This window comes from Equus caballus, chromosome 18 (genome assembly GCF_041296265.1).
Source record: "Equus caballus isolate H_3958 breed thoroughbred chromosome 18, TB-T2T, whole genome shotgun sequence".
Lineage (NCBI taxonomy): Eukaryota > Metazoa > Chordata > Mammalia > Perissodactyla > Equidae > Equus > Equus caballus.
This window is the reverse complement of record NC_091701.1, coordinates 32,616,379-32,639,993: the sequence shown is the minus strand read 5'-3', so window position 1 is coordinate 32,639,993 and position 23,615 is coordinate 32,616,379. Positions and strand designations below refer to the sequence as shown.

Genomic DNA, 23,615 nt, shown 5'->3' with positions numbered 1-23,615 from the left:
ATCCATCTTTCAGAGTCTTTTTTTCTTTCTTTAATGTATATAATGTTCAGGAGTTTTAGTTGTTCTTAGCAGGAGGAACAGAAAAGTACATCTACTTCATCATTTCAGAAGCCCTCAGCACTTCTGACATTTGGGGCTAGATAATTGTTTTTCAGGACCGACCTGTGCAGTTAGGATATTTAGCAGCATCTATGGCCTCTTCCCACTAAATGCCATTAGCACCCACAATTGTGACAACCAAAAATGTCCCCAGATGTCCCTTGGGGAAAAAAAATCACCCCCAGTTAAGATCCACTGTTCTAGATTATAATCTTCTTGAGAATAAGGCCCATTCTTGTTCATGTCTGCCTTCTCTCCAGTATATAGAACAGGGCTTTGCACAATATAGCAGGCACTTAATACATTAAGAATAGAGATGGATGGGTGAGGATACATTTATCTGAGCTCTTCAACTCAAAGTTGAACCAAATTAAAGCATTTTAGTTTAGTTCTATGAAATCTATAACATCTCTTCCATTTCTGGAATTTTGAATGGTATAATCAAATTTGAAAGTGAAATAACACTATATCTCAACCAGAAGTGCAACTTTCACCTAGTATAACTACTTTGGAAAATTGTTTGCCAGGATCTACTAAATCTAAACCTAAACATATTCTATGAATCAGCAATTTCATCCCTAAATATATCTCCAACAGAAATGATAAGTACTATAACATTCATAGAAGAACTATCTATACCAAAAAAATCCTGGAAACTATAAAAATGCCCAGTGGTAGAATGAATAAATAAATTATGGCATATATTCACACAGCAATGAGAATGAGTGGACTACAAGTAGGTCTAACAGAATGGATGAATCTCCCATAATATTGAGTGAAAGAAGTCAGATACAAAATAGTATATACTGTATGATTCCATTTCTATTAAAGAACCCAATAAGAGGCAAAACTAATCTATGCTATTGGGAATCATGAGAATAACCATATTAGCTGGCTGGGGCTGCCTTAACAAAGTAGCATAGACTGGGTGGCTTAAACAGCAGAAATTTTTTTTTCACAGTTCTGGAGGCTGGAAGTCCAAGGCCAAGGTGTCAGCAAGGTTAAGTTCTTCTGAGGCCTCTCTCCTTGGCTTGCACATGGGTATCTTCTCCCTGTTTCTTTACATGGTCTTTCCTCTGTGTACGTCTGTGTCCTACTTTCTTCTTCTTATAAAGACACCAGTCATACTGGATTAGAATCCACCCTAATGACATAATTTAACCTCAATTATCTCTTCAAAGCCCCTCTATTCATATACAGTCACTTTTAGTGGTACTGGAGGTTAGGACTTCAACATAGAAATTTGGGGTGGGAGGACACAATTCAGTCCATAACAATATCCTTGGTGGTAGGGACAGTGACAGAAAACAGACATGCGAGAAGCTTCTGAGCTGCTGAAAGTGGTCAATTTCTTAATCTGAGCACTGCTTTCATGGTGTGCTCAATTTGTGAAAGTTCATCATGCTGTTCACTATTCTGTATGTATGTTATATTTCAATTATAAGTTCAGTTAAATAAAAGTGAAAGAAAAAAGAATCCAAGATGAAAGAAAACAGACTTATGAAAAGGATGAACTACAAAATGAGCTGCAGTTAAGCTGAATTATTTAAAGCGTACCCTAATAAGGAATTATCACATGGTCTCTGGTACCCAGGCATCAGATTAATCTCTTGGCTTTCTTAGTCCTATCAATTACTCTCCGGAGACCCCTAAAAAAATACTTTTTTCCCTTCTTGTCCTAAGTAAGAAATTTTTCAAGGCAGAAATTAAAAATAACTAAATACTCATCATCCTGATTGAGTCATGACTGCTCTCCTTTAGCCTGCAGTCAGCGTCTCGTGAAGAAATTGCCAAACAGATACTTCCCTCTTTTTAAAAAAAGACCGTCCACACCTCTTAAGGACAGGTGACACACTCACTTGAGGAAACTCTCTTTTAAAGCAAATCACTGAAATTCAGAAAGTAATGTGCTTATTACCAGACAAAGGCCAAAAAGGTGGATGGGAAAGCATGTAAATGCAGTGCAAGTAAACCAGACTTTACAGTGGACAGTAATTAAAAGCGGTAAGGCAAAACCATCAAATGGCTGCTTCCTACCTGAGGCCACTGTGCTAACAGAAAATACCTGGACAAAAACACTGTGAACTGGAGTAGGTTAGATGCTCTCAGAGTACAAAAAAAAATCTTGTTTAGGTTGCTAGTAGTACTTTTGGTTAAAAAACTGCTGGAAAAATTCTAATTAAAGAGTAAATCTGAGAATTACAATGCCAGCTGAGATGGAGTGGCGTATACCTTCTTACCAAGAAATGGTAGAACAAAATTAAAATAGTCCGACAAAATAAAAATAACAACAAAAATCTGTGTGAAAGCATAGGCGAGCCACCAGGGCAAATAGGATTGGTGGAGCAAGATACCAGCGAAATGAACGCATTGAGTTGAGCTTGGCATTCTCTAGCTGTTCTTCCCTCGAGGCACCTGCTGATTCAAAAGGAGCACAAGTGGAGGGGCGAAGAAGCCAGGCAGAAAGCTGGGTGAAGGGGCAGAGAAGCTGAGCTGGGCCTCTGTCAGTCTCAAGGGGATTGGGAGGCACAAACAGGAACTCAGAGCTTGTAGGGCAGCTGGAGAGAAGGAAAGTACAGAGAAAGGAGGCTGACAGTCTCAGTAAAGAATTCTAGGCTGGCAGTCATTTACTTTCACCACTTTAAAAATGTCATTCCATTAACTTCTAGCTTCTAGTGTTTCTGTCAATACTAAGTGTTGACAAGGTTGTCTAGTAACTGGCACTCTCAGCCACTGCTGGGGAGAGTATAAATTGGCACAGCAAGTCTGGAAAACAGGTAGGCAGGATCCGGTAAAGCCAAAGCGTTATGTGCTGCATGCCCGGCAACCCTGCTCCCTGGGACAGACCGAGCAGAAATGCGTACACACGTGACCAAAAGACATGCACAAGGATGCTCAGAGCATTCAAAACCTGGAAACAACCCCAAGGTCCATCAACAGTGGGATGGATTAATTTTACTGTACTTACATAATGATCTACTATACATCTGTGAGAAAGAATGACTTTGCTATTCACAAAGCCATGGCTGAATTTCACATATAGAATGTGGGAAAGAAAGGAGTTCATTCTGCATGGTTCCATTTATATAAAGCTCAGTGACAGCAGTCACAATTGTGTTACCTTTGGGAGGTTCAGTGTAATGACTCGGGGATCCCGGTAGCCTTCTGGGGTTCTATTGCTCAACACAGCTGACAGACACACAGCTTGTTCACTTTGTGGAAATTCAACAAGCTGTGCACTTATGATCTGTTCACTTTCTGGTATGTATGTCAAACTTTAACAAACTTATTTTAAAAAAAGGAGGAAGTCTAAGACTATCATTTAGCAATATCATCTGAACATATCTCATTACACAGCAGCCACAAGTATTGGATGACATATAACCCATACCTTTTGTAAATGTACAGATGAACTCTCCAGAAAGTAAGGGAAATCCCAGGGGCCAACACTGGGTAAGGTATTGATTTTTTCACCCTGGGGGTCGGGGGGACTGTTAATAGATAAACTATAAGAAGATGCAAGGCCTTGGGTCCTTACGGGGTTTACAGCTAGAGTAGAGATCCCTGTATAGTGGTAGAAACCCTGAAGGGCTTATATCCTAAGTGTAAGATTGCCTAAAAGGAAAAAAAATCCAGCTTTAGGTAAAGTAAAACAAAAAGGTTGTCTGTCTCAGCCTGGGCTCTGTCTGACAAAAAGTCAACAATAAAGAAGGCTTTCCTGACAATTTGTAACCACGGGGCTTGTCTTCAGTTGAGCTGGGGATCACATTTATATTTCCTGCTTACACCAGATAATGTATATAGAAACAGTCGTCAAGGGACATGCCCAGCTTTTTCTTCACTTTCACAGAAAAATAGTGAGCAGCACAGAAGCTAGAACCAAAAGGATACGTGTCCCTCTATCTTAAGATTTCTCTTGGTCTGATTTTATATCAGCAATAACTTTGAAAGAAGGTTCTGCCTCAGAGGGAGGCATCTGCACTTCATAATTAAGAAGGAACATAAAATCCTTGGCGGCTTAGGTATCCTCCTAAGAATAAGCCTTTTAAAAAACTGTAATGTTTTTGACTTGACATTTAATTCCACAGACTCTTAACACTTATACAGTCCCTCTCTCAAGGAGCTTTTAATCTTGTAGCACAGAGAAAAGTCACAGGCAAAACCACATGGATCTGAGCATGTGACACTCAACTCTTGTTTTCCTTCATGAGTCCCTTCAAGTGCTCCCTCATATAATATGATTTCAAGATCCTTTCCCATTCTGGTTCACAAAGTCAAGAAAACTGCACAGATTTATAATGGGTGGTTGATGAAATTAAGGTTATTGGAAAGGAAGTGCTCAGGGACCAAAGATGAAATGGAAGCCCAGCAAGTGAAGCAATGAGAGTCCATTATGGAGGGCATCTTAAATTCTCATTTCTAGGGAGGGAGTATGGTACCATGAATCTGTAAGTGCCAGAGGCAATAACAGTGTGATAAAGGAGGAAGTACTTACAAACATATTTTGAAACTAAGAGTGATGGGGAACCTGAGTTACCTAGAAGTGGCTGGCTGAAGCCACCACTGCTGGTCAGAGCAATTCTAGTTAGGGCAAGGCTTTCTTGATGCTTATTTGACCAAATGATGATTCACAACAACACTGTTGAACCTGTAAGCAAGCTTAGCCTCAGCCACTAAGTCTCTGTGTGCATCCACATGACTGAAGTTAGCTTTTGAAGATTCTTGAAATTCAGGCCATCCCCTAAGCAACTTGGGATGTGAGCTTATTCCATAGAGATAAGGTTAAATACATGAAATGATTTTTTTCACTTTCAACAAGTTACTTTCATGTCATATGATAATTAAAACCTATATATATCACAAAATAAACAAAAAACCAGGGATGTCCCAGAAAGCTGGATGTCTTTCCATAGCAGCTACTGAGCTGCCCTTCCTAAGCCTGTTGGTAATCCTATAGCTGCTTCAAATGAACTAATAACAAACAGGAAAAACAAATATAGGGTTAGTCAGTAGATTTCAGCAATTAGAAACATTTTATATTTTAATCTAATAACAATGGCATTATTTTCATTATTCGTACAATCTGGAGAAAACCCAGAGGAAAGGCAAGGTGGCTCATGAGAAACGTGGCTGGTCAAGAAAGAAACTGAGCATGGCTTCATCTCTTCTCGCTTTAGTCCTCACTCCTTACCTGATGTCCAAGGCCCCACAAAACAACCTGGCTCCATGACTCTACCCCTACTATTGTTCGACATAAACTAGTTGCCCTACCCAGTTCAGGTCTCTCCAAATCCACTAAACTTGGGGAACCCTGTCTCCATGCCTTTGTTCTGAGTGACTTCCTGGAAGACACACCCTCTTCAACCTTTACCTCTATTGACCACTTGTTGGGCTGCTGCCATCTTTCCAGCCCATGATACTGTCACTGGCCACCTCAGCCCCCAAGTAGCAATTCTTCCCTTAAACTGCCACAGCATTTAATGCCATGTTTCATCTGGCGCTTGCCTGTGTCCTGCTATTTTGACACTTGATATGTTCAGATCTTATCTCCCCAGCTAAACTGCCTGTTCCTTGAAAGAAGAAACCAGATTCTGATCTTTCACTGCATGGTCCCCCAAAGGGCCTGGCATGGTTGTTCTGTGTCATGAACCTGAGGGCATAACTTTCCATTTATCTTTAAAAATTTAAGGACAAAAAGACAAAAGTGGGAGGAAAATAAAAGGGAAAAGAAGAAATTGTGTCAAGATCTCTGATACTGTTAGGTATCTGTACACTAGAAGGATAGATTTGACCTCAAATGAAAGCATCAAGATGGAACTTACTCAAAAAAAAAAAAAAGAAGAAAAGAAAGATGGAACTTTCTCTTTTTCTGAGAGGAATTCAAGCTGAGTGCTACTGGCCGCTGGTTTTTCTTTGTGACAGAGACATACTTGTGGACCACCAGACTTGGACTGGACCTCTAAGAATTATGACCCAAAGTCCAAGAGAGCACCGAGTCACAATGCTCCCTTTCCTCTGCATCATCTCTGCTAGGGCAACACTGAGAGAACACTGCCCCGTTTCCTGTACAGCAGCTCTGGCCAGTGGCAACAGTTTCAAAAGCAAATCTGCCAGCTTTGTCCCAGCAGGAACCAGCACAAAGGTTATTGGCTATACAAGCAAATTATCCTGTTTTTGTCCAGAATCACTGTTTACAGTGGTTCTCAAATTTTGCTGCATATTAAAACCACCTGGGGAGCTTGTAAAAATCCTTATGCCTGGCTGCACCCCATGCCATTTAAATATGAATCTCTGGGAATGGACCCAGGCATCAGTGTTTTAAAATTTCACCCCTTCATTTCAATGTTCCGTCAAGTTTGAGAAGCAGTGGTTTAACCAGGTCCATCAGCAACCTACCAAAACGTTCGTTCTGCAGTGATGATGTTAGAAAACTCTGGCTCATTCTGAAATGAGCACGTGACTGCAGAAGGCAATGTGGACAGGACTTATCTTTGATTACCCAGATGGCTGGATATCTAGCTTGTGACTAAGCCAATCTTTAGTTTCTCCATATTTTTCTCTTCCCTTTGATCTTTCCCATTAGCATGTCTACCTCCAAGTAAACAAGAGGAATCTAGCAATGACAACACTACATTTCACTTTCTAGTACTGGGGAGACAAGCTCCCAGGTGTTCTTGCCTGTGACTGTTCATTAGAATCACCTGGGATATTTAAAAACACGCATGCAGGGCCCTCATCTCAGAGATGCTGGCTCAATTTGTGTAGAGCTGTGGTTCTTAATACATGATGTGCACACCAGCAGCATCTGCGTCACTTGGGAATGCTTGAGAAACTCAAATTCTCAGGCCCAATCTCAGACTTGCTGAATCAGAAACTTGGAAGAAGGGAGGGCAGAGGGAGGCAGAAATTTGTGTTTTAATAAGTCCTCCAGAGAATGATGATCATGCTCAAGTCAGAGAACCACTGGTATAGGCAGGCACAGGTTCCAGTGATTCTGAAAAGACCCACAGGTGTTCCTACTGGGTAACCTAGGTGGGGACTCATGGGGTTAAATAGTACTGGCTTAGGTAGATGACACTTGTCTCTTAATTGCAGTTTCCATGCTCTCCCAATATCCAGTCATCCGGGAGACACAAAGTGCCTTTCACTGGGCTGAGGATGAGCTCTTGCATTACGTTGAAAAAAACAGATTTGGTGTTGGTGTGTTCAGTCATTTGAACAACTGAATTAGATCAGCAGCGAAGCCCATCTCACCACTTGCTCAAACATTTGTCAATAAAATGCTCTGTCCAAATCATCTCCCCATCAAATGAAGCGACTTTTCTCCAAAAATAAAACAGCCAATTAACAGTGACTCCATAGCCAAATATAACCTCCTTTTTAATTCAATAGGATAAATGAGATATGATATGAATACGAAGCATCTCCTTCATTTTGAAATGGGCCTTTGAGTTGAAATTTCATGCTTCGATGGGCATCCATCACCCTTCAAAGAGAACTTAATAGTTTAAAAAGCTCAGGGTTTTTATTGTGCAGTGATGACATTCAGAATTCTAGCTTTCATGCAGTCTCAGGATAGAAGAAGCCTCTGGCAAGCTATGTAATAAATGGAGTCTTTATATGAACATCGATTTATACTTTACATAAAGGAAGTTACTATGCAGTGACTAACGCTTCCAAGAGTGGATTACAGGCCGATTGTTCTCTTCTTGTCCTGCATTTGGCTGGGACTGGGGCTGGGAAGTATCTCACCTCTTTTGGAGCTCCAACAATGCTTCACGAGAAAGGGGGCAATCCTATGGATCAGTTCATGTCTCTGAGTCTCTGATGATAAGTTATTGGTGTGGTATGAAAGATCTACTCTTAGCTTTAGACAAGAGAAGCGGTTGAGATGGCAAGCATGCCTCTCTCTCTGCATGTGTCAGAGTCAGCAGGGCTTTTCACTCACGGACAGCTCTGGGGACCCCAATCTGTCTACTGAGAGTTTACCTCGAGGACAATAGATGTCTGGAGCCCATCGGTTGCACTCATAATTGTCTGCCGCCTTTTCACAGGTGAAACACTTAAATCCACCAGGATATGGTGTGGCTACAAAAAGGATCAAGAGAAAAGATTAACGTTTTAGACTGAGCACAGAATCTTGAATTGTGAAGTGAGACATTTTCATTTTTTTAAAAGGATTCTCAAGATAGCCTGGCAGTTTCTTAAAAAACTAAACATGCAACTACCATATGATTCAGCAATTGCACTCTTGGGCATTTACCCCTGAAAAATGAAAACTCACACAAAAAATCTGTACAAATCTTTACAGCAACTTTATTCATAATAGCCAAAAACTGAAAACCACCCAGACGTCCTTTAAAGGGTGTATGGCTAAACAAACTGTGGTATATCCATACTATGGAATACTAGTCAGCAATAAAAATGAACTATTAATACATTTAACAACATGGATGAATTTCCAGGGAATTATGCTGAATGAAAAAAGTCAGTCCCAAAAGGTTATATGCTGTAACATGATTCCATTTAGGTAATATTTTTAAAATGAGGAAATTTTAGAAATGGAGGAAAGATTAGTGGTTTCCAGGTGTTAAGGATGGGAATGGTAGTAGGGAGGATTAGAGGGAGGTGGGTGTGAGGCCAACAGGAGGAATCCTTGTGTTGCTGAAACTGTTTAGTGTCTTGACTTGGTAGTGGATACACAAACCTACATGTGATAAAATCATGTAGAAATAAATACACACACACAAAATACACACAAATGAACACATGTAAAACTGGGGAGGTCTGAATAAGACTGGTGGATTGACATATCAATGTCAATAACCTGGTTATGCTATTATTCTACAGTCTTTCAAAATGTTCCCACTGGCAGAAATTGGGTAAAATATACACAGAATCTGTCTACATTATTTCTTACTTTTGAATCTACAATTATCTCAATACAAATTTCAACTAAAAAAGGCACTCTGGCTTTCCAACAATTTATTTTTGTGTCAACTTATGTAGGCATGTCAACATGTAAATATAAATAATAGGTTCAATCATTAAAAATCTTCTGATGTTTGACCATTCTTTACCTACAAAATTGGCAATTTCTTTGGTTCAATCTAATATTTTTATCGGTCAGATGTGACATGGTTAAGAATTCCTGGGAATGGTAAGTATCAGCTAAGAGGAGAGTCTTCATTGCTAAAATACATGCTGTCTGTGCAGAGGTGACCCTCCTAAGGGGCCTCTCAGGCCCATGTCCAATGTCCAGTGTCCAATGGGGTAGCATGCTGAGGACACGTGGGGATGTGGATGCACTACAGGGTCCCAGCTCCAGCCCAAGGGATGCATAATTCCAAAAAGCCCTCCTATTGATCCCCTGCTCTCCTCACCCGAGTCATCTCTTCCTGCCTTCCTACGAGACCGTCCTCTAGGTTCTTGTATTCCTCGCCCTGCATCTACGCTCAGGTGGGAGGCATCCCATGAGTCATGCTCTAGAGAGGGCCCAGCACACCAGGCCTCCTTGGCATTTAAGGACAAGGATCCACAGGGAATGTCAGGCCTTCTCACCAACAGTGAGAAGGCTGTGTTACTGGCTGCTTAGCACTAATCATTTGCTTGCTTTGCTGCTTAGAGTTTTGCCTTTCATAAACAGAACTTGTGTTTTTGGGTTTTTTTTTTAATTTGTAAAATTACCTGGCTTCTTTGAAAGCTGCAAACACTCAGACACTTCATCTGCAGGAGCCAAGTGTTTGCCCTCACAGATGGCTGAGCCTGCATTTCCCACTGGCGGAAATAATCATCTCAGGGTAAATTGCTTTGCCCACATGGAACCAATTAAGTATGTTATCAAAAATAAATGAAGGAGGAGGCAGCAGCTTAAGGCCAGAATTATGGGCCAGATATAACTTTGATTTTCACCTTGCCTCGAACAGCTGCCCATCCGTGCACTTTCTTCAAATATTTCATAGAGCCGACTCTGATAATATCCTAACATGAGCAAAAGTCAAAAACTGTCTAAAAAAGACAGCTAAATGGACCTTTTTCTGGGCCCATTTGAGAGTTCTATGTTCCTCCAAGTAGTTGATGACTCAAATTCATAAACAGAATGATGGTGAGTACACGGGTCGTTTTAGAAAATAAGGAATGGAAAGCAGCTGAGACATAGCCATCCAACTGCTTCTTACCAACGAGGAAATTTCACCAGGGCTAAACATGCTCTCCTTCCCATGGAATTATAATAAAACAGAAGTAAACTATTTTGTAAAACTACACACAAATAATTTTCATATCTCCCCATCCCACCACCCAGATAGATGGGTTACATTTGAGTTAAAATATTCTAGTTTAGGTCAGTACATGCCTGAAGAATTCAAAACAAACAAGTTCTTCTATTCTAAAGCCATTCAATATTCTCATGGACATTTTAATTAATTGCTTTCATAAATAACATTATGAGAAAAACCATATGAAATTTTTAAGAAATTATCATGATAGGATACATTACAAAATAGCTTCACAATCAATTTTAAAATAGTTAATATACAAATACGTTTAAAAGATAGAACTTTAAAATAGTTGGTAGAATTATCAAAGTAGGAGTTTTGAAAAAACGATGTAAAAAACTTGTCAAAGAACAGCATTTCTCAAAAAATGATCATATTCGCCAGGGTTTATGACTGCAAGCTAGCCGTACCACTTCAGATTGCATGATTAATTCACCGGAGCATCCAATTTTTTCTGTCACTGCAGCCAGTAAAACTTCCAGCTGGAATGTTGGATTCGTTATTCCTGGAAACTGTCCCATCAAAGAAATAAATTAAGAACTTTGAATGAAGATTGACGATCCAGCCATTCCAAGAATAAACTTATGGAGAACCTAGCATTAATAAGTTCTAGTGTTCCCAAATTTGGATCATTTAATAGACTCTTCAGAATTATCTTTTACAAGACTAGTGGCATATTACATCAAATACTGTCATTTCTTATACAAGTAGGCCTGAACTCTGAAATTAACTCAAAGTATTTCAAAATTTAAACAGATATACGAGCTAAAAAACTATGGTAGCAAAATAATCCTTTGTTTCAAAACATTTATGCCTGGATGTGTTTATCAGTTTGTATCATTGGCAATTAACTAAATAATCTCATTTTTGGTGAGTTTTAATCTACAACTTCATATCTGTGTGCATGTTGGACAACCGTTTAATATTTGCCTGTGGGAACTCGTATTTACATCTGGGCAGGTAGCCCTGATGCGTGAATAATCAAACCCTTTTCGGTGACAAATCTCTGTAAACAGACTCAGCTTTAAGTCAGTAATTATAGAAAAATACCAAATAATGGTTAAATTCTTACCTCTGGAAATATTTAGCCAACAATACGGTCTACAGATGAACAACTATCTCCAGTAACTTGCTAATTGATACTGCATCTGATAAAGAAGTTTTTTTTAAAAAGAACAGAAAGAGGTTCCTAAGAGATGTGCTATTTTGCTCTTTGTTACTTCAAAGCACTACAGAGCAAGTAGAGTTTCAAATCGTTGTGGCCCCAGCTGTGAATGAATCTAATTTGGCTCTTGATCACAGAGTTAGTACTCTGTATTTCAGTGCATAAGTCCTTGGTCCCTCAAGAGAAGATGATTGTAAAGAAAAAAAGAAATCCCAAAGTGCCAGTTACTTCCTGTAACATAATCTGTCCATTAACTCTCATGGTCAGTCGTAGTTCAACCGACCGTAATGCATTTGTAAGGCATCGGAAAAGATTTCCTCTCTGTTTCCATCGCTTGGAACTTTTGCCTGGACAAAGGCCTTCAGTCACCAAAACTGTGGTGAGAAAAGAATCTTGTTTTGAAAGGTATGCTGATGTGTAATGCATCCAAACTTTTTTCATTCTTGCCAAATTAATTTCCATTGCTTTTGGAAACTGGATACAAATATAAAATTTCTAGAAATCTAATAAATTGATCTTCCTTCTCAGTCCACTTGGCAACAAAATATTGTCAGTACAACTTTATTACCATGAACATATTTCTGACAGAAACGCATTTCTTAGTACCTTTCTAGAAAATGCCCTCATTCCCTAAGATTGACGTAGTATAGAATTGTGAAAAAATTTCCTCGGCCCTCTGTCTGGGCACAAGCAAGCTCCCCCTGCAGCGATATAGTCTTTGGTCCACTTGATTAAGGAAAAACTCAGAATATTCAACCAAAGAAAAGTTAGATTCTTCAGGACAGGTTTCTATTACAGGGAAAGAAATGGAGGCCAAGAACAACGTGAAGCCGCTTGGGATGTTGAATTCTGCTATCTTGTGTGATGTCTAACAATCAAATAAGTAGCTTCATTTCTTGTAATACTAACTCCTGTTTTGAAGGTTTTTATTAGTCTATAGTACTTTAATCATGACTAGGAAGAAAGTCACCATTTTTCACAAGAAAAAAGAAAAGAATACAAATGATAGAAAATCATGTTATTGAGGACAGTGCCTCAAGTTTGAAAGCCATCAAGTTTATTTCTTTGAAAGGCTTAGAAACTTCAAAGATCAGGGAACCAGAGAGCAAAGAAGATTAGTCATGGGAGGCTGAACTTTCCCAACCCGGGTTCCAATCTCACCCTACTTATTATCTCCGAGGGCTGTGTGCGGCCCATGAGAAATGAGGTTATGTTTGTCTGGCATAGAAACCTTGCGTTTCTTCTTACGTCTCCAGGTTCACCACATCTCTCCTTGGGCAGGTTCCGGGCTGTATCTAACATTAAAGACATCTGGCTCACTCGCCAACCCCAAGAAAGCTGTTTGTGCCTCCATCTACAAAGTGAGGCAATTATATTAACAATTCAAAATCAAAATAATTCCACATTTCCTTCATGTATTTTTTATAGTCTGTGTTCTACAGAAAGCTGCTTATTTGTAGAAAGATCGCTCCATCTGAACATGGTCTAGTGAGTGCTGCTCAAGGGCAGAAGACCATGACTGCTTAAAGAGTCAAAGTGTAAAAACAAGCAAACAAACAGCAAAAACTTTTGAAATAGGGCAGAGAAATGTAAAGCTAACTCTGCTTTAAAGTGGGCAGAATAAACAAAGTTCTGGTCAAGTAGGAACCATGGATAGTAACTTCAGTCCAGCAAGAACTTAGACTCCTCAGGACCAGTAGTGGACACTCTGAAAGAGAACTTAGCCCAGACCTCCTGGTGAATTGTCTACGTACAATCTAGCTTAGGAACGACTTCTATCCTTCTCCCTATTTCAAGATCATGTCAGAAAACTCCATCAATTCTTTCCATGTGGAGAGTTCTTTTTAATCAAGCCATGGCTCTGTTTAATTAACATAGATTACATGAACAGAACTTTTCCACTAACTTCTAAAGAGCAGAAGTGATTGCCCCTCTAGCCTGACAGAGTTCATCCTTCAAAGATCCCATTCTGAAACGGACTTTACAACTGGGGGCCCACTCAACCCGGGCACTGACCCACCACACCACTGAGGCAGAAGTCGTATGTGTGTTTGTTTTGTTCTTGTTCACTTCCATTCAATCCCCTTGATTTCCTTGCCACTCTGTGTATTCAATCACTGGCTCAGAGAAGGCCAGGCAGGGCCAGTTTTGCCGCCCAGGGACTACTGAGTCTGTCACTGAAGAGGGCAAAATATCCCACAGAAGCCGGAAGTTCCAGCAACCAAACCTAAGAGACTGAAATCCAGGTTTGTGTTCACCACACCTGATAAAAAAGCAGTGTTGTTTGGAGAAAAGAACAATGCAATCCTGGGAAACAAGCAAGTATCAAAGCTCCTTGTTTTCATGAATGTTACTCAAACTAAACAGGCCTGCAAAAACAAGCAGCCAGATAATCTTTCCGCACAATTAGCCAGTAGGCACCAGCCTATCCTGGTGAATGCGTACGACAGCAATAAGTCTAAAGGAGCTTTTGCTGCCTGTCAAAAGTATATCTGGAGTGAAAAAATTAAAGCGACAGGTTTTCAGCGCCCTCAGTTTGTCTAAGCCAATTACAACAGGAACATAATAAACAACGAGCACCCGATCACCTATTATGTACGTGCCTAGTATTTTACAGATATTAGTTCTAGTCCACAAAATAACGCTACAGGGTATGTATGATTTCATCCACCTTAGAAATGTGCGCAATGACTTAAAAAGATTCCACTAACATTTATTGAGCGTTTACTATGGCTCCCACTCAGTGCTAAGGGCTTTGTATGCATTATTTTATTTAATCTTCATAAGGTTAGGGAATCGATTTCAAGTCAAAAGGCTAGGAAGCAGCTGAGCTAGTTGCTGACCCAAGGTTGGGTGGACTCCAAGCCCCTGTGTATTCCTCGGACCACCTCTCCTCTGAACCAGAACTTGTAGATGTTAAATATTCTAACAGTGTGGCATGGAAGGAGTCCAAGTGGCTGCCTTGGCTTTGTAATCTGTAAGATCCTCAAAAGCAAGGGCTATGTTTTATTTGCCTTTATAATTTCCATATCTATCGCAATCCTTGACACACAGTAGACACTCAAACAATGTTTGCTGCACAGAACATTTCAGAAGAGTCAGCACCACAGTCGGGGCTAATGCTAAAGGTCAGCACACACACGGTTACCAGTTCTCACCACCACGGGGCAATCCAGAAGAGGATTCAAATAAAAATAAAAGAGACGAAATAAATACAGAGATGGGAACCTAAAGAGGCAGTAAAACTGCTGTGTTTTCCAAAATGTGATCCTTTGAATATCAGCAGCAGAAGCCCCTGAAATTCTCACCGAAAGCAAAAATACATGGGGACAGCTCCAGATATATGCAATCAGACACTCTAGAGAAGGGATTTGGGCATCTACATTATTAGGCACTCCCTAGACAATTCTTAAATGCAGGAAACCCAAAGGGATAGGGGATAGGAAGTCGTGGGAGGCAATTATGTTGAAACTGAGAATTAGATGCAGTGACAGGAAGACCAGCTATTATCTTCCCTATAAAGGGCTGATCTTTTACACCTTCCTCTGGGACATGGTGGTTCATTTTGATAACTGACTGGCTGGCACAAGTCAAAGGGAAGGGTGGTCAGAATCAGAGCAATTGTGTAGGGAACAGGAAAAAAAAGCCTAATAATTTGCCTTAAAATAAACACCCTATAAAAAGGGGAGGGTAAAATACACAGCATCTTTGGTAGCGCCTGCACCCCTCAATTAAATCACCAGAGACTTCCCCCACAGTGAAGGCTGCCTTCTCCTGGCCATTTTTCAACTCATGTCTTATTCAAAGTAAAGTGACATTTCTGCAGCGAAGAGAATGGTCTTACTTGAAGGATGGAGGTAGATAATGTCTTTCACTGTGAAGTCTCGGGATTGAGTGGCTTTCAGACAATCAGCCAGCAGGCTCAGGAGCAGGAGCCAGGCCAGGGCAGGGCCAGATTCCATGTCACTCATACAGGGCGCCCAGAAGCGGGGACTCAGGACGACGAGAGAGAACTCGAACCTGAAATATGAAGCAAGATTCATCTCAGTGTCCAACTCGAGAAAGCTATGGGAGACTTGGCTGAGACCCCGTGTTGGTGGAGTGGGTTGGGGAGGGACAGGGAGCCGAGGGCACGAGGAAGCGGGCAGACATGGAGAGAAACTTTATAAAGGGTAATTTCAGAGCACTTAGAAAATTCCAGCCCAAATCTATTCTTAATCAGGTTGCTCAAGCTCCACTGGTAGCAGTCCCCTCTAATATTCAGCAGAGATGGTATCAAGAGAGATTGAATTTTAATGAAATCCAGCTATTTTTGCCAGGAAGCCAGGCGATGGCTGCCAGAATGCAACCATAAATAAGTCAGGTACCACAGCTCACAAGCATTCCCTTGATAAGGGTGAAGGCCAGATACACAAGTGCAGCCTTATGGGGCCATGTTGCCCATCCAGAGTTGTACAGGGTAGGCTTTCAGACTTGGAAAAAAATCCAAAATGTAGGGAAATTGGCTTCTCCCAAACCAAAAAGTACCTTTATAGCTCAAAATCTCCTTAACACAACATATTGGCTGGGTACTATTGAAGTCCTTTGTACGTATCATTCTGTCCTCCTACCAAACCTATGAGTGAAAAACATATATACAAGCTAGGCACTATCAATATCCCATTTTGAGTAAACTGAAGTCTAGCAAATAAGTAGGGGAGTTGATTCAAACTCAGGCCGTCTGGCCATCGAGTCCACCTTTTTAAACACTAGGTGATACTGTGTTCTTCCAGAGACCGTTCTGAGGTATATACACAAAAAGTGATGAAATGAGATCAAGGTACCACTGTGGCAGTAAGCAATCATCATTATACCTGTTATTCCAATTCTGTCCTTTTCAATTAAAATCGAGGGCAGTAAACTTTTTTACTTGGGTTGAATTGTCCAGTTTACTTAGGATGTAGACTTTTATCTTCATTTCTACGTGCTATTCGCTTGCCCTCTTACTGTTTTCCTATAGTCTGTTCCTTGTGTTCTGCTGTTTTCCAAATATCATCATTCGATTGCCAAGGCAAGGGGTCAAGTTAGACATTCACTTCATTTTAAACAGGAGGAAAAAACATAATTTGGACATTTTGTTTATAAGTTTTAATACAAATATTTACTGGGATTTTTTTAAACAGTATAAATAATTCTAAAATTATTTTGTCAAAACAACAGGCCAAGAGTAAATATATTACAAAGCAAAATAAAGAGAGAAAATCAGTATGGACTAATTGGATATTAGAATATACTACAGAGTAATATTAATCAAAACAGAATGATAGAAAATGTAAAAATGGATACAGAAAATGGAACAGTCTAAGGAGTTCAGAAATAGACATAACTATTTACAAGATACAAGCAACTTTTCAAAATTATGAAACAGAAAAATATTAAATGGATAATATTATGATAACTTGATTAAAAACTGTGAAAAAGATTAACTGAAACCAAACAATGCACGATACACTAACATTAGCTCCAGATGGATTGGTGTGTTCATTATTTTTTAAAAAATTAGACAAACTGTTAGGAAATAGAGTAGAATTCTTATTGCCCTGTACCAGCTTGATGATGCCAACCTTGCCAATTTCATGCTCACAACACCATCTTCCGTTTACAGTTTGGTTCCTCCAAGCAAAATCTGCATTCAGGAAAAGAATAAGCTGCTTGTTCACTTAATAATTGTGACTGCCAGGCACTGTGCTGGGCATCTGGTTGAACAATATGATGAGAAAATAAAGAAACAAATATCAAAGATATCTTTCCCTTGCTGAGTGACAGAGACAAACATTGTCTCATCTTAAATGAATGCAATAGTGCTTCCTTGGACATCCATTCTGGTCAGGTGAGGCTCTGTGGAAACCTGAGAGCATTGTAGCAACATCCCCATCTCCTGACAATCTGAGGGAGGGCTCAGTTTGAGAGGGGTGGTGAGGAAAGCTATCTGGTTTTATTTTGATATAATGTAACATTCAGTATCAACTAGTTGCCAACCTAAGTTTTTTTAAATGTGAAACGTGATGTCAACACCAGTGCTTCACATATATCAAACAGTGTAAGTGGCACATTTTCATTAAAGCATTTCTCAACCACAGTATTCCTTCTGGTTATTGATTTAAAAGTCTCCCTTGGCACAATACTTGCACTAAACATTATGTATTACTTAATGTCATCTGAAATTAACCTTACTACAACCTCTGCGGCATGGCTACGCAGCCTCCATTTTCACAGCCTGTGTTTAATATGTTTAAGTAACATACAGAGGTGAAGGGCTAGATGCTTGGGTTTGAAGCCTTGCTCCAACACTTTCTTGCTGTGCAATCTTAAAACAGTTACTTAACCACTTGGAGCCTCAGTTTTTTAATCTGAAAAATGAGGATCATAATACTACCTACCTCAAAAGTTTATGATGAGAATTAAATGAGTTGACATATGTAAAGCACTAAAACAGTGAAATAGCGTCTGTCACACAGTAAACGCCTTGTAATATTTCCCAGTATTTTTACTAGTCATGCATCACTTAACAACAGAGATACATTCTGAGAAATGAGTCATTAGGTGATTTCGTTGTTGTGCAAACATCATAGAGCATACTTACACAAACCTAGATGATCTAGCCTACTACACACCTAGGCCATATGGTACTAATCTTATGGACCACTGCCATACATGCAGTCTGCTGTGGACCAAAACATCGTTATGCAGTGCCTGACTGTATTATTGTTCAAAATCAGTCAATATAGTTTCCTAAGTGAAAGTAAAACATGGTGTAATTAACTTTGGTACAACATATGGCTCACTTTCCTTAAATCAGAAAAATATGAAAATTCCCAAAACTAGCAAGTATGACAAATCATGATCCATACGTCTCCTGCACCCCAACATCTGCCCCCTGACCAGCCACGCAGGGACTAAGCCGGTGGGAGGGAAGGGGAGGGGACCTCCTGCCACCAGCATTTTAATATTGCTGAGGCTCATGCAGGCCCAGGTGACATCCTGCTATCCCTCGTCAATGAAGCAGACAGATGGATGCTGCCCTTCTTACACTCTCCCCTCTCCGCAGGCTACCCTACCAGGCCTGTGTTCCACCCCTATGATCCTTACACACTGCTGTAGGTAGATTTTACCTGCATAAAAGATGCTGGGAGAGCAGAGGTCACGAGCACTTCACCTCACATCCCTTCCGAGTACCCGTCTGTGTGCGCATGCTCACACACGCTACTTACGGTGAAGAATCATGGATTAAGTGAAAGCAACCATTTCCTTCACTAAAGGAGATCAGCTCTACTTACCACAGCAAAGGGCAAGCCTGATTCTTCAGACCTGACTTGTTTAGTGCAATTTTCAAATCTAGGGGGTTCAACAATTTTTAATCATGAATTTTATGTATTTAACGGAGAATTTCCAAATTCTTAAAGTCGTTGAAACTTTATTATCCCAACACATTTTACTCATGAAATTATTCTCTTCTTCAGGAAAAAAACAAGTATGTATTTCTAGGCTTATATATAATTAGAAAAATGACTGAAAGGATAGACACCAAAATGCCGTGGGATTTAAGATAATTTTAATGTTCTTTTTGCTTAATTTGCTTGCTCAAAAATTTTGGATGAGCGTGTATTACTTTTATAAAAAGGAAAATGTTTTTTTGAAAAATAATGCTCTTCGAAGAATGAGTTTGACAAAATAATTTTACTTTTTTTTTTTTTTTAAGATTTTATTTTTTCCTTTTTCTCCCCAAAGCCCCCCGGTACATAGTTGTATATTCTTTGTTGTGGGTCCTTCTAGTTGTGGCATGTGGGACGCTGCCTCAGCGTGGTTTGATGAGCAGTGTCATGTCTGCGCCCAGGATTCGAACCAACGAAACACTGGGCCGCCTGCGGCGGAGCGCGCGAACTTAACCGCTCGGCCACGGGGCCAGCCCCAAATAATTTTACTTTTTATGCACAAATAAAAGTCAGCTTTTCTCCTAAGGCCAATGAGTATAGGCTCAAAAATGCCCTGTCTCTCCTAAAATAATAGAATCGACATCGGACAGAATGTTGTCTCTTGCCTTCTTTTACCAAGCTCTTCCCTTAGTGTCATAGCCCAGGCTCTTCATAGCAGAATCTGGGGCAAAGACTAAAGGTACTCAGACTTCATTTGAGAGGAACAAGCCCAAGACAATGAGGGTAAAGGTGAGGAGAAGGAGAGAAAGGTAGAATGAAGCTAGAAAACACAGAGCAACGTGATCCTAGGTCACTACGCTGCTCACCACTTCACAAGAAGCCACAACGAGACACAGGATTCCAAGGAAGACCCGCACCTTAGAGCAGTCCATGGAAGAAGGAAGGAGGGAGAACTTGTAAGCCTGGTGCCTTCCTGTCTCTTGTTTCCCATTGATCAAGGTTCACTCTACAAAGAACTCACTCCCCTCCATTGCAGCAGACACAGTGGAGGGGCAACTCAGTGTGGCTGGACCTCTGTTCAAAAAAGAGAAAGAAGGGACCCGTCACAGCAACCTGAGAAAATACTCAAGGTTTGTCTCTAGGGCATGTGTTATTAATCCTTGTAAATATCACATTGCTTTTTGTTTTTTCAAGATCTGATATTTTTATATTACTTAAAAAAATTTTTATTGAGATAAAATTTATCGTTTTAAAATAATACAATTCAGTGGGTTTTTTTGTATATTCATAACATTGTGCAACCATCACCTAGTCCAGGACACTTCCTTCACCCCAAAAAGAAATCTTGTACCCACTAAGTCAATCCCAATTCCCTCCTCTCCCCACTCCCTGGCAAACACTAATCTACTTTCTGTCTCGACGGATTTGCCCTTTGGGAATATTTTGTGTAAATGGAACCATAGAACATACGATCTTTTGTGTCCGGCTTCTTTCTCTCAGTATAATGTTTTCAAGGTTCATCCATGTTGTAGCATGAATCAGTAAACCATTCCCTTTTATGGCCAAATAAGATTTCATTGTTTGGACATACCACCTTGGTTTATTCATTCATCAGTTAGTTGATAAACCTATGGGTGGTTCCCACTTTTAAGCTATTGTGAATAATGCTGCTATTAACATTCACGTACAAATTCTGGGAGGACTTAAGTTTTCCATTTTCTCGAGTATACACCCAAGAGTGGAATTGCTGGGCCTTTGGTAACTCTAGGTTTAGCTTTTTGAGGAACTGCCAAATAGTTGTCCACTGTGGCTGCACCATTTTACATTCCCATCAGCAAAACATCAGTGTTCCAATTTCTCCACATCGTCACCAACGCTTATTTTCATTAAAATTTTTTTTATTATAGCCATCCTAGTGAGTGTGGAGTGGTATCTCACTGTGAGTTTGATTTGCATTTCTGAAGTGACTAATGATGCTGAACATCTTTTCGTGTGCTTATTGGCTATTTGTCTATCTTCTTTGGAGTAATGTCTATTCAAATCCGTTGCTCATTTTTTTTTTTTTTTTAATGAATTCACTTCCAGACCTTACATTCCAGAGGCCTGCCCTGACTTTTTTTCCCCAAAGATTGGCACCTGAGCCATCTGTTGCCAATCTTTTTTTTTTTTTTTCCTTCTTCTCCCTGAAGCCCCCCAGTACATAGTTGTATATTGTAGTTGTGGTCCTTCTGGTTGTACTATGTGGGACGCCGCCTCAGCATGGTCTGGTGGGCAGTGCCTGAGTTATAAGACTTCTTTCTGTATCCTGGACTCTTGTCTGTTTGCAGATAGATGATTTGCAAATGATCTCTCCCTTTCTCTCTGTTGACTTTTCACTTTCTTGATGGTGTCCTTTGACACACACAAGCTTTTAATTTTGATGAAGCCCACACATTGCTTTTTATAAGTATAGATTTTGTTCCCTTATACAAGTTAAGCCCAAAGAAGACTAAATAAAAAGATCTGCATGCAATGCAAAGTAAAAGAACTTGTCTACTTCACAGTAGCCTGGGCTATATTTTCCACCTCTCTTTTCCATGAGAAAAACAGGATGGGCAGGACTATTTATTAATATCCTGACTGCTTACATTCCTGTAGTAAATCATGAAGCACCACTCACCTATTAGTAATTTCTAGGAACTGAAAAATGAAAGATAAGTGACATGCATTCACAATTAAACTAGTTGTTACTGAATTACAGGCTCCATTTTACAGGGATGTATCTTTTCTGTACAGGTTCTCAGCAGTTGATGGAGCTTTAATCCCTAAACCCCACAAATACGATGCTGGACATGCTTAAATAATAAGAAGGGTCTTTTCTAGGACTTTTCCTTGGAGTCCACTGTGCCTTTGGACTGGTCTAGACATTTAGAAAAGATGTTGCGTTTCCATTTTATGCGCTGCTATTTGCATATGCACTGAGGATTCCGTCCCCAACTATGGCTCTCTTTATGAAGAAGTACACTCTCATTTTCACAGCTCTGTGACCTTTCATTTGTTATTTATGAGCTTTTGCAAATCTAATACCACTCTGACAGATTTAATTTGTGCTCTAAATTACCTCTGCATGAGTTACTCAACTGCTGGTTTTATTCCAATGGATTACTTGCTACATTCTGAAACAGAAAAAAAAAATTAGTTTCAGATCTATTAGACTTTCTCCACTTGGGAGAAACTTGAAAAGAGCTGCATTCTTATTTTCACTCCAGGGTACAAGATAGGATAAAGGAGGATTTCTACACTACTCAGAGAGGCAAAGTGAGAGGACCACAACCCAGGTGAGGTTTTACAAATCCACATCCTAATTACTATTTCATGTAGAGTCCATAAAATTAGATACTCCCAACTCCTTACACTGGTCACTAGAAGACAATTAAGTAATTCTGGAAGCTACATTGACTGAGGTACCAAGGACTAAATGACCACACCTCAGTCTTAAATCAATATATAAGCAATTATGAAATAGAGAACAAATGCAAAGCTAAATATTTTTCCCTGCTATTCGTAGTGAAATTTGAAATGCCTAGTATGAGAGCAAAATGGAATTCTGGAGCCTGGAAGATCATGACAAATCTTGACTTAATTTTCAATATGTATAGACTAGGCTTGGTGATGCCTTAATGACCTGAAAAAGTTAATTCAGCTCCCAAAAGTATAAACTGAAGGCACGTCCACACAAGTGTCTATTTAAATATATCATTCTGACCACACTACCTTTCTCACAATTTGAGAATTGCTCATAATATATGGTGGTTTTAAAACATGTCTGCAAATTTGTTGACATGTCTCCATTGAGAGGTGGGGTCTACATTCTTTCCTCTTGATTTTGGGCGAACCTAATTGACTAGCTGACCAGAGCGTGGAGGAAATAACACTGTGTGACTTTCAAAGCTGGGTCATAGAAGGTGACTCAACTTATAGCTGGTGTTCTGGAACACTCACACTGAAGCCATATAAGCAGTCTGAGTGCCCGGAGGGCCATGCTGTGAGGAAGCCCAAGTGAGCCACACAGAGCTACGGAGGCTTCACAGCTGAGACCCCAGCTGCTCCAGCCCCCTCTCCCCTCCCCTCTATTCCAGCTCTGGCCACTGTCTGACTGCAACTGCATGGAGACTTCAAGCAAGGACTGCCTAGCCAAGCCCTTCCTGCATTCCTGACCCACAGAAAGCACGAGAAATAAATAAAATGACTGTTACTGCTTTATGCCACTCCATTTTGTGGGGATTTGTTATGTAACTATAGTTATCTGGAATATAAGGAAGTGGAGCAGGAGAGCTAACTAGGAATTATAGTTCTGCTCATGAAGATAATTCCATTTTTCACACTGGTTGCAAGGTACAGAAATCCAAATTAAACAGGCTGTAAACAAAACTGAGGGGAAAGGAGGGGATAGAATTTTACTGTCTCACCTGACTCAAGTTTGGACATGGCTGGACTTTCAACCCTGTTATCCGGAATTTCCATCCCTCAAAGCTGCTTTGTCCCCTCTCTTTGCCTTTCTCGTTCAGGGCTCCCCAAACTTGCCACCAGCAGCTTGAGAAGAATTCCCAGGGAGTCTCTTTCCCAACCATTCCAGAAAAAGTCCTTAAAAAGGTGGGAAGTCCATCCTTGGACCATAATGTT

The 23,615-nt window shown here is 40.1% G+C and overlaps 1 protein-coding gene across 8 annotated transcripts in view; it reads right to left on the bottom strand.

The window, feature by feature from the left end:
* The window catches only part of LYPD6 (LY6/PLAUR domain containing 6), a 127,436-nt gene that overhangs the window by 15,684 nt on the left and 88,137 nt on the right, over positions 1–23,615 (bottom strand). For 6 of the 8 annotated variants that reach the window (XR_011428209.1, XR_002801541.2, XM_023622866.2 and 3 more), the window contains 2 exons: positions 15,386–15,561; positions 8,089–8,187 (listed from right to left, as the gene is read on the bottom strand). Coding sequence is in view for 6 of the 8 variants with exons in the window: in XM_023622865.2 (XP_023478633.1) it covers positions 8,089–8,187; positions 15,386–15,561 (275 nt within the window). In the remaining 2 variants the exon portion in view is untranslated. Of the gene's footprint in view, positions 1–8,088; positions 8,188–15,385; positions 15,562–19,870; positions 20,028–22,053; positions 22,104–23,615 lie in introns of those variants that run through there. The other 2 variants (XM_070240908.1, XM_070240909.1) reach the window with 2 other exon arrangements.